Here is an 11,484-nt window from a genome sequence, read left to right on the forward strand (position 1 = left end):
CGTCCCATCCCGTCCCACGTACCAAACGCACCCTATATGAACTCACTATTCAGTGGTAACCAATTTGGCTGCCAGACTCTATTGTGTGTATTTATTGTTACATATCAATATCGTTGACGATTGTGCGCTTGGCAAATGTGTTATTGTGCGTTTGTGGTTGTGGTAGCCTTTTAGGGGCGGGGAACTGTGGCCACCAATGATAAGAACAACTACCTTCCTAAAAGTTGGTTGTATTATTTTCGTTGATCGTATCTTTTTGCGAGTGTGGTCTTCGTCCCCCCGCTTTTATTTGGTTCATTTGTATTATTTTATTAAGAGTAATATTAAGGAAACTAAATTTGTAGATTAAATTTTGTAAACTAAATGACATGGAAGTTGGTGATTAGATTATTACTTAATCGTTGATAAACATGTTTATTTTCTATTGGTGACTCCTTATTTGGTTTGCTAATTTAGTCTACAAATTTAGTTTCCTTAACATTACTCTTTATTAATAGAAAATAAAAGGGAGGAGGGACAAGCAGGAGCTTTCTGAATGTAGTCCTCAACCCCATGGGGAGAGTCGGTGGCTTACAAGTGATCATTATACTAAAGAGTTAATCTCACCTAACATTTCTAAGTATTCAAAAAAAATTATCAAAGAATGAATGCTTACTATTTGAGCTAGAAACGCGTTTGTCAACTTTCACTACTTTTGACAAGTTGCTTTTTTTTTTCGTTAAAAAAAATGCAACTTGTCAAAAGTAGTGAATGTTGTGTTGTGTCTTCAATAGATGAAGTTTCATTTTTGTGATGACAAAATATAGAATCCAAAGGATAACACAAATTGGCATAGTCAAGTTGGCTACACCAGTGTCCTTTTTCATTTGCATTTAAGTTCAAATTCCTCTGTAGTGCATATTTTGTATGAGAAATAATTTTCACACATTTTTTTCTTCTCCTATGTACCTCTATATATGTACGTCCATTATTGATGTTTCAATTTAATGGACTAAAAAATAAATGAAAGTGTGTGTGAAAATCAATTTCCTCTCTAATTTTTAGTTATTTTACGTGATAAGAAATAAAAAGATAATAACAAAAAAGGAGAAATAGATGATCCTTAAAAAGAGAGTCAAAGATTGCAAGGTTATTGTTCACCAAATTATTTATTTTGGCAATGAGAATGCATATTATTTTGTGAATGAATGAGTGAATGATTCATTTGTACAGAAAGCTTACAATCCTTGTGGTTTAAAATTGAACACACTTACATCATGCGCCGACCTCACTTGTAGACTGCACAGCACAACACAATTCAACCGACGACGCGACTAGAGCTTGTGCCATGTCCAATCTCTCATTCCTCGACTTGTGAGGTCGTCACCTTCTACTTGTGGATGCTCGTGACCCCTCTTCCCATCATCAACTTTATATAATCAACTCAACTCCACCAATTATATATCAAGCACTAGGAGTGTCTTCAAACACAACATCATGTATTACTGACCATTAATATCCTTTTCTTATAGTGCAAACTTTCTTATCCAACACAACCAATCATAAAGGTTGGATATGTTTGTTTTTATAACAAGACAATGTACAATTTGTTCTTTATCTTTCACCTCCACGTTAATGACATTTAGAGCTTGTTTGGTTTTGTTTTTATCAGCTAATATTTCTCGTGCACGACCTCATGGTGCCACTAGGTGCTCGACAAAATACTCATGTCAGCAAATTGTACTAGCTATCAACAAGGGTCGACAAACTTCACGCATGCACATTGCTTGGAGAGATTTTTCAATGGGACTATCACACAAGGTGATACACCACGTGTTCCTATATAAATAGTGGGTTTTGTGTGTTAAAAGGTTAATAAATTAAAATTTAAAATTTTCTACCACTTATATAAAAACAAGTGGTGTAACATCCGTGTTCTCGTCACAACTAAAAATTTCTCCACTGCTTGGCCACCCTCATCAAGTCATGCACACAAATCTTGACGTGTGCCAGGTGCTCAATCAAATGCCTAAATAACCTCGTCGCTAAAATTTGTTAATAGTAAACTGATTTTTTTACTATAATTATGAATGAAAGTACTATTTGACTTAATACAGTGACTGCATTGGTACAGAATCCTAAATTCATTTTAGTGTGAGGGTTTGCGAGGGTTAGGCAACATAATATAATAGATTGTCTGACAAGACCAACTCTTTTATCATATTCTTCAAAAGGTGACTATAAACATGACGCTAGCAACTTCTCATTTGAACCTTCTGATTTTATCTACTCAAATCTCTTTTTCATCTTTTAATATTGCTTGATAATCGAAACAATATACTATCTAGATGACCCATTAAATATCAATTTTGTTTAAAATCAACCAAATGAAAAGAAAAAAAAATAACCGTTCGATTAACATTGTCAAAATTTCAGTATTTAAGTGAGAAACATAGTTCGTCTATTTATAGATAAGCATAAGCACTACTGCACTAGTTGATTAAAACATTTCAATTTTTTTTTTTTTTTTTGGCATGATCTTCAAGTGGTGATTTTGAAAATAGATGGTGATATTGCATGGTGAGAAGGGGAAGAAAGTAAAACGTAAATGTACAAATAAGAAAATTGCTAGGATTATTATGCTTCAACTGCCAACTTCCAACTTCCAAATCCAAATCCCAAAAAATCGAATCCCAAATCCAAGCTTAAAAAAGTCCCATCTCTGTTTGGTCCGACAAGATAGAAAGATAAGGTCATAAAGGTCTGTTTCTCTCTTTTTCTTTAGAAGCTCTACCCTTTAACCCTATTTATTAGGATTAGATCCATTTCAAATTTTTAGTGTCTAGAGTTTAGAGATTAAAAAATTTGAACCACATAAATAGAATTTGATAATTCTTATAAACTTATTTTGCTGATCGACCTCTCACAAATTAACAATTTTGATTTTTTTTCACAAAAATTAAAGATGTAAATTTTTTATTTCTAAACTTCGAACAGTAAGATTCAAAGGTAGACCAATTCCTATTCATTGTCCAAAAACAAGGACAAGGATTGTCTGCCCTCCTAGTTGTGATGTCCTTCCATGCCCTCCTATTTTGTGCGGCCACGGTTAAACCACGTTAATATTTTATATTTTTATTATTTTTTATCTTATTATCTCATTAAAAAATTAATATAAAATGTTGACGTGGCTTAACCGTGACCGCACAAAATAGGAGGGCATGGTAGGGCACCACAACTAGGAGGGCAGACAATCTTTGTCCCAAAAACAAGCCTAAAAGAGGAGTCAAATATGAGTCAGGTTGTAGGGTAGGGTTGTTATTATCCACTAGGTAGTCGTGGCAATAAAAGGTTAGGATTTAGAGGGCCTACAATGACGTCTCCCTCCCCACGTGGCACAAATCTGTAACTCTTCTCGACAGGTTGAAGGACGAGGAGAACGCAAAAGTAAAATTAGAGAAACAGAACCACTAGTAGTACAAAATAGTATAAGTTCTCAGATTTTGTAAACGATGATGACGTATTATATATGTGTTTAATTCAATACATAGTTAGTGACCGATCCATCGAAATCGTAATATATTTTTGTCATAAGAAAAATAGAGAACATAGTGAGAAATATTTATGATTAATTTTGGATTAAATTAAATTGGGAAAATTCGAAAAGGGTAGGCGTCGTTTTTGGCTTATAAAATGGGTGGGAGCGACGGTTTCGTATTTTACTGAGTAGGGTTATGATCTTTCACGTGTCTCTCCCTTTCCTCTCTCTCCGTTTTTTTCCGTTTCTGTTTGCTCTCCCTGTCTATTTATCAATCGCGCTTGCTTTCTGTTTCATTTCGCAGCAAAATAATAAATATATAATAATCTTGCTGCGGTTTTCTACCTTTCTTATTTGTTAAGCTTCGTTTGACGGTGCTATTTTTCAACATATATATATATATATATATATATACATATATTCCCCTATATAATATATACACCTAGCACTCTCCTAATATATAAAACAGAGAGAGAGAGAGAGGTTTAGGTTTATAATAGGGAAAGAGAAATGGAGGGAAGAAAGAAAACTGGGTCGTCGTCTTCTTCCTTCACCTCTGAGCTTTTCGGGTCGAAGGAGTCATCTGCTTCTTCTGGGATTTTTGGGGCCATATTTGCGCCTTCGTCCAAGGATTTGGTATTATTCCCCTGTTTTTTGAATTATTTTTCTGAAATTTTTTATGGGTTTTTTCTTCTTGTTTTCTTCGATTGTTTAATTAGGTTCTGATTTTTATCTCTGCATTTTTCGTTTTGGCTTTTGAATTTTGAGAATCGTAGCTGGGTTTTGTTTGATGGCAAATGGGGTTCTGTTCTTTCCCTTTCTTTCATTGAATTTAGCTTCAAGCCTTCGCCTTTACGTCAATTTACGTTGTTTGGGGGATGTTTTTGCAATTCTCTCTCTTAAAATCTTGGTGGGGTTTATATTTTCTCCCAAGTTGGGTGAAATTGGGTGAAAACTCTCAATTGTCGTCTATTTTCTGAATTGGATGATCAAGAAAAGTTTTTAATTTTTCATACTGAGATAACATTATTTTATTAATGAAGGGGTTTAGAATATAAAATGGTTGTATACGTTTGTTCTTTTGATTGAATTTTGCTTTATCTCCTCTTTGAATCTCTCTCTCTCTCTCTCTCTCTCCTGGGTGATCTTTTTGTTAGATTCTGTGTATATAGTATTTTATTTTTCAGTTGATTCAGGTGTTTGGGAGGGAATCTCTGCGTTCTGAAGTCACTGGGAAAAAGCTCACGGATGATCCATTGCACTTCAAGCCCAGAGATCAGCCAGGTTTGTATGCTTTTTGTATCTTTCATCTGTTGTTTTTCATACGTTATGGGCGAAGTTTGTATTTTTTTTTTGTCCAGTTTTGTTTAGATTGCTTCTTTCTGCATGCTAGGCATAAGCTGGGTTAACCTATTATTTATGAAGGGGGCCATGGCTAAAAGTGCTTCTGGGAAGTTCTTTCGGTTTTTATTCAGGAAGCAGTTGGATTTTTATTATTTCGACGTGCTTCCAATTAAAACTTTTCAAACAAAAGAGCTCGTGAGCATAATTGCTTGGGGTCCGATATGGATTCTGCACTATTCATTCTGAATTGAAAATTATGCTTACTTTCTTTTCAAATAAAAAAGTTTTAATTGGGTTGACCTTTTAAAAAAAAAAAAAAAATTTGTAATTGTAGATCCAAGTAATTCTTGATTTTGTAAGCGTGAATTGTGTGTTTGGGAAGTGTCTGATTCGGATGGATATCGTGTTGTTGCTGCTGCAGATGGTGCCTCGAAAGAGATCGAAGGTGAGAGTAAGAGCATAACAAATATGGACATAATAAGCTCCATCTATAGGGACCAGAGAGTGCAACAACCTTGCCATTTCAGTTCATCAATCTATTATGGTGGCCAAGATATTTATGCTCACCCCCAGAGTACCCAGAACCCTGAATATAACACTCCGGTGAGCGTTTTTCTTTGTTCTGTTATGTTTTATGTATAATCCAAGCACAAATAGAGTAATTGTGTAAAATTTGAACATCGAGATGTAACTTGTTCATTTCATGCTCTCTATGGCGGGAAATTTTGCCTTGTCATCAGGTGTATTGTGCGTCTCTATCATTTTATGGCAAGAGATAACAAGTCACGTGATGAGAAATATTGACACACAGTTGTGGCACACAAGATTTTCTCTTATGTGGCATGTTATGTCAGGGGATATTGCAAATTATACAAAATTACTATATAACTAAGGAGTTTCCATTTAGAATATGGCTGTTCTTAATTGGGGGATTATTTCGTGATTATTTCAGTACAAGAAAGATGGGACCGAGGATGATTCGGGAAGTGCTTCTAGAGGAAACTGGTGGCAAGGTATAAGTCATACTGCAATGGTTTACTGGAGAAATCTGTATGTACTGTTCTAAAACTTCTGACATTGTTTTTTCTTCCAAACTTTCCATCTCTGCAGGGTCCCTCTATTATTAAGGGCTCCTTTGCCGAGGCTTATACTCGTCAAGGTATGTTACTTACGAAACGTTACTGGAATTTACCATTCATGTCTCCAACAATTATTCTAATAATTACGTATCTAATTTGACTCATGGACGAATATGCAAGAATACGTTTCAATATACAATATAGACACTTTCTTGTCGGTGACACGTCATCTACCATGTGAGTCTGTAACAATTATTCCATTAATTACATATCTAATTAGACCTATGGGCGAATATGCAAACATACGTTCAAGTATCTATAATATAGACACATCTTGTCAGCAGAATGTCATCTACCAATCGTCGGTGGCACGTCATAGGCCATTAATTATATATCTAAGTTGACCTATTGACGAAGGCATACGTTTCGGTATATACTATATAGACACGTCTTGTCGGTGGCACGTCATACACCGTTGAGTCTCCAACAATTATTTAATAATTACGTATCTAATTTGACCTATGCGCAAGCATACGTTTGGGTATTTACACTTGTCGGTGGTACGGCATCTACGTTGTCCTTATCTTTTTTTTTTTTTTTTTTTTTTTTGACCTCGGTGAATTTCGTTTTTTAACATGCCTATATGTTCAATCATGACATTTACCTTTAGAATCTTACCATATGAAGCAGAGGTTTTTTCCCTCCTATTAATATGTATACAAAGGTTTTTGTCAAAAATCGTTCATCCGGTTTGCGAACAATAACTTTGGTTCTTCTCGTTTCAAATTGATCAATGTTCCTCTAATAGTTTTATTTGTGTGACCTTTGTGTATCATGTTTTGCAGATAATATAGGAAGGAAATAGGGTAGCAGCAGATGGTTGTGGACACAGCTGGTTTGTTTTCCTCCAGCCCCCCAAACATAGTACTCACATGTATGCACCTTCTTTAGTTTCTCTGTGAAATATGTACTCTCTCTCTCTCTCTCTCTCTCTCTCTCTGTGTTCTACTATAAAGGATGTTTGGTTTAGTGACTTAATCATCCTCAACTGCTCTAATGTGGTTGAAGATTTGGATGTAAATTTAGTTTGTTTAATGAATGGTTTGTACTTCTAAGTCCATGTGGTTCTCTTTATCTCCGTTCTCTGTTGTTGTTCTTCTCTGTGGATGGTTGGATAGATAGTTTGTAGTCTCTGATCTACCTATTTGTGGTCCATGGATTGTGACCTGAGATAGAATCTGATCGATGGGCATGAACCTAAATTTGAACCTATGTTGTATATGTGGCTGGTTTTTAAAATGACCTCATAGTCCCAGTGATAGGGTTATGCTTCGGGGAAAATGTTCTCTTTTCGGATTGTCTAGTTCACGTTTAGAGTAACAATGTAATTATGACAAGAATTCTCTGGAAAAGGCTAACTATGAATTGGTAATCTAATTGATTCTTGTGCGAGTATGTGTAGTTCGGATTCATTCTGATAATATAAGTATGACAAGAAAACATAACTCTATTTTTCACTCGTATCTAATTTTTTTTTATTCTCTTTTTTACTTAAATTGGTTAAAAAAAAGTTATTTGTATTACAGTTTAATGATATTCTTTTATATTTCTAAGTGAGGTTTTAGATACGGATCTTAAAATACAAGTTCATAACTAATTTATTTCTCTCACATATGGATAAAACTAATAACAGCATCTTGTTGTAATGTTAGAAAAAAACTTGAACACCACATTGTATTATTGAAGCCATGGTGGTGCCCTGTCCATTGTAATTTCTCAAGTGGATAAAAAGTTAATACTTTTCTAGCTCACCTCAAATTTAAGATTCCACTCGGAAGTCCCAACGTGCACGAAACTGACAAATCAGTCCTCAAAGGCGGTGGTGGCCCATCAAAGCCAGGATTATTTTGCTTTCCAAACCGTCTTTTCGATTTCTTATCCCAGCCTTTAATTCTGGAGTCGACCTTATCCAACCTGCATACTATCCCATGTCTGGCGAGACAAGGATTAAAATATATCGTTGATATTATCATGTTTTTTTAGATCACTTCTGATATTACAGCTAATATCGTGATATTAATTCTAAAAATACTTCTGCATACTATCCCATGTCTGGCGAGACAAGGACTAAAATATATCGTCGATATTATCATTTTTTTTAGATCACGATATTTCGTAATTTATTATTTTAATTATCGTTAATATATCAAAATAAAATTGATATTATTATGATATTATAGTTAATATCGCGATATTAATTCCAAAAATACTTCAAAATTTCTTAAAAATCTCCATTTTGCACATAGAGGGATTCGAACCCCTCCCATTTGAGGCCTTAACGCCTTAACCATCATATCACTTATGTTTTTGTGATAATATGCTAAAATATTTATATATATGGTTTTGTTTTGAATTCTTTTTACAAGAAACAAATTTGCACATATTCCAAATTTTTTGTGGTATTATATTTTAAATTATGTCAATTAATTACTTAGTCAATGGCATGTGGTTTTTAATTTTTCTATTTTTTATTTGGTCACTTACATGGTAAGGCTGGAAAAAATTCCCGAAAATCCCAAACCAAACCAAAAAAGTCACAAACCCAAACCGAAAAATCCCAAACCAAAACCATCCCAAAAAATACCAAAATTTTCGATATGGGATTGGTTTCCAAATCCCATTTGTTTGGTAATCCCAAAATACCGAAGTATTTGGTTTCCTATTGACTTTTGGGTTTTGGTTCTTGAAAGCCATTGCCATGATTGCTGACTACTCTTCACAGTACACTTACTATACACATAGAGATGATGAAGATAGTGAAAATTTTGAACCTCATAGGAACTCTATGTGGTACTAAGTCACTCATATATCTTACCATGCAATGTATAAAGTATAAAATATTGTACTAATTCATTATATATAAATGATTATGGTGTGTTTAAACTTTTTTTATTAATTACTACATATTTTCTACACTCACAATGTTTGTCAGCTCGCTATATAATCAACTTAAATAAGTTAAATCCATCATGCAATGCATTTCCTTCCAATTTTTTGTAATAAACTAATAGATAATTAACTAAATAAACATCATGTAAAGTTTCAATAAAAATTTTCAAGTTTTTCTTACAATTTCCGTGGTTTTTATTCAATTTTTATCGATATCGATAATATCCCGATATTTCTATCGATATTTCCGTATTTTTAAACTACCGATATTTTCGATATCATCGATATTTTCTACCTTGGTGAGACAGCTTTCGCCATGGTCGTTAAATTAAGTTCTGGCGGCGTTGAAGGCGTGAAAGAAGATTCTTCTGCCACGCTTTTACAAAGTTGCTTTTGATCTTGATGTTACAATGAATGTTTGTCTCCAATTTCTCCAATCAATCATTCATTAATTAAGGGTATGTTTACGTAACGGAAATGAGCGTGCAAACAAACGGTATTATTTTCATTCATGATATCTCATCGGTTTCTATTATGATCAGTAAAAAATTGAGTGTTTCTAATTTAAAAAATAAACTAAGATATTACGCCAACTACGAGGAAGTAGTTTATATTATACTTTTATAATCAGAAATAACACTCATTCACGATTTCTCATTATCATCGTTCAAGATTCTTCTCATTTGAATTAAGTAAACATGTCAACAGAATCTAAGACAGCTTACCGTTTAGTTATATCATGAAGTAAACAAGTTACGAGGGGTTTGGCAAATTGCATATTTTATTTGACCAGAAAGAAGGATACGTACATGATACACGCTACTAGCTTTAATTTATTGCCAAATTACAAAGCAGTAATCCTACTTAATTAGTCACACTAGTGGCCAACTGCTTCAAATTCCTTAACCAGACCACTCCACGGCCTTCAACCTTTCCTTACATTCAATCACGGCATAGTATAGGCTGCAACATTAGGTTATGTTAGTAAAAAAATAATATTAAACAAAAAAAAAAGTTAGGTTGTTACTAATAAATCATAGTTTGACAATTGCGTAAAAGAAACGTTGCATTTTTATGTTTTAGTGAGTAATTTTAAGTACGTATCATACTGAGAATTGCATGTATTTATAAATTTACCTCCGCACTTGTAACCGACTGGGCGGTTGGCAAAGTTGCAGCGCTTGGGAATGGTTATGGCAACCTCAGGCTTGACACCAGAGCTCTTGGCAGTGTTAGAAAGCAGGATGGCGCAGAGGCAGCTAGGGTTGTGGCCCAACCTCTTGACTTGCTTACAGCAACTATCGGAAACAGCAGCTTTTTCATATTTTGCAGCATCTGCACAAGGAGCAAACTTGAAGGCCTCCTCATCTGGACTAGCTTTTCCACAAGCACTTGCCCCATCAGCCCTTTCAATCACAGCAATGCTTAAAACTGCAAGAAACCCTAGTACGCAAATAAATTTCACTGCAGCTGCCATTTTTGTGTTCCTTACAAAGTTCACTATACAGAAGTTTGGAGTTGATATTTTGTCCTATATCTTACAATTCCACAAGGATTATCTCTGTGTGATGAGGTTTTTATAGTTGAATCCGATCCGAAAATGTGGGTTTTCCATTCGTTCACCCAGTACTAGTGGAAGTGGCACTAGAACCAAATTGCTTATTTAATTTTTAAAGCACTTTTGGATACAGAAACTGGCCAGTGGGATATCTGTTTCATTTTTACTCCAATAAAAAATATAGCATTGATCATTAGATAGTATGAGATGAAGCCATTACTGACAGTGAAGATCCGCAAAAAAACCCTTGTTGCTGAGACACCTCACCCAATTCTCCAAAAACTCCATACCGACATGTTCCATTGAAATTTCTCCTCTTCCTACGTGTGAATACGTGTAACCAACTACCACACTAGGTTAAATCTTCCAAGATAAACAACTGTTCAACCACTTCACCAAAAGCAGATAAGAATTAAGTCGGCTAGTCGACATAATGTATCAGCCTCTTGCACTCGAGTTCGAATAACCCTTGCTGTAAATTTTGTCTTCCATTAATCGGATTTGATTTGTTTATATGGACGTGTGTGCAACTATAATTTGTTTCCTCTAACAGACGTCCTACAATTTTAATGCAAGTTCCTTCTGTTTATAGATATTGGACATTTCCTAATGATCAAGGTCTAAGTAATAAGAAACTTCTACCTCAAATGGTTAAGAGCATTTATCTCTGCATCCGAAACTATGTGTTCAAACCCCACATCACCAACATCGCTTGAATAAAACATTCCCCTCCAGCCTGCGGCCTTATAAAACGTTGGTTCAGGAATATTATGATGCAAGAAGAAACAAAGGTCGAGGGAAGGATAATGAGTTTATGATGCAAGAAGAAACCCCTTGAAGAAGAGGTAATTCTGGCAAACGGACTTCTGTGCAAATTATATATATATATCTTTATCAGTTCATATCACAAGTGGGCATTTGGTCTAGTGGTATGATTCTCGCTTAGGGTGCGAGAGGTCCCGAGTTCAATTCTCGGAATGCCCCTCCTTTTTGCAAGTTTTTATTGTCCATGGGAGATGATGCGAGCACTCCCTTCT

At 34.8% G+C, this 11,484-nt stretch overlaps 2 protein-coding genes and 1 non-coding gene across 4 annotated transcripts; 2 read left to right on the top strand and 1 right to left on the bottom strand.

Moving 5' to 3' along the window:
- Window positions 1-3,706: 3,706 nt before the first annotated feature.
- Window positions 3,707-7,058, top strand: LOC126593000 (uncharacterized). Of its 2 annotated transcripts, none has more exons than XM_050258838.1 (6): window positions 3,707-4,153; window positions 4,705-4,801; window positions 5,283-5,464; window positions 5,814-5,874; window positions 5,972-6,020; window positions 6,786-7,058. In XM_050258838.1, exons 1-5 carry the CDS (start codon window positions 4,028-4,030, stop codon window positions 5,986-5,988), a joined length of 483 nt encoding a protein of 160 aa, XP_050114795.1. In that variant the 5' UTR covers window positions 3,707-4,027; the 3' UTR covers window positions 5,989-6,020; window positions 6,786-7,058. The 2 variants fall into 2 exon arrangements, with proteins under 2 accessions (XP_050114795.1, XP_050114796.1); XM_050258839.1 differs by having other exon boundaries at window positions 3,714-4,153; window positions 4,714-4,801.
- Window positions 7,059-9,652: 2,594 nt separating this feature from the next.
- On the bottom strand, window positions 9,653-10,539 carry LOC126593002 (putative lipid-transfer protein DIR1). Its single transcript, XM_050258840.1, has 2 exons — window positions 10,027-10,539; window positions 9,653-9,852 (listed from the first exon to the last, which is right to left on the bottom strand). Exons 1-2 carry the CDS (start codon window positions 10,364-10,366, stop codon window positions 9,836-9,838), a joined length of 357 nt encoding a protein of 118 aa, XP_050114797.1. The 5' UTR covers window positions 10,367-10,539; the 3' UTR covers window positions 9,653-9,835.
- An 820-nt stretch (window positions 10,540-11,359) lies between these two features.
- Window positions 11,360-11,431, top strand: TRNAP-AGG (transfer RNA proline (anticodon AGG)). The gene has a single exon. It is a non-coding gene; the product is annotated as a tRNA-Pro (tRNA).
- Window positions 11,432-11,484: the final 53 nt, after the last annotated feature.

The sequence above is a fragment of the Malus sylvestris genome, chromosome 12 (assembly GCF_916048215.2).
Source record: "Malus sylvestris chromosome 12, drMalSylv7.2, whole genome shotgun sequence".
NCBI classification, from domain to species: Eukaryota; Viridiplantae; Streptophyta; class Magnoliopsida; order Rosales; family Rosaceae; genus Malus; species Malus sylvestris.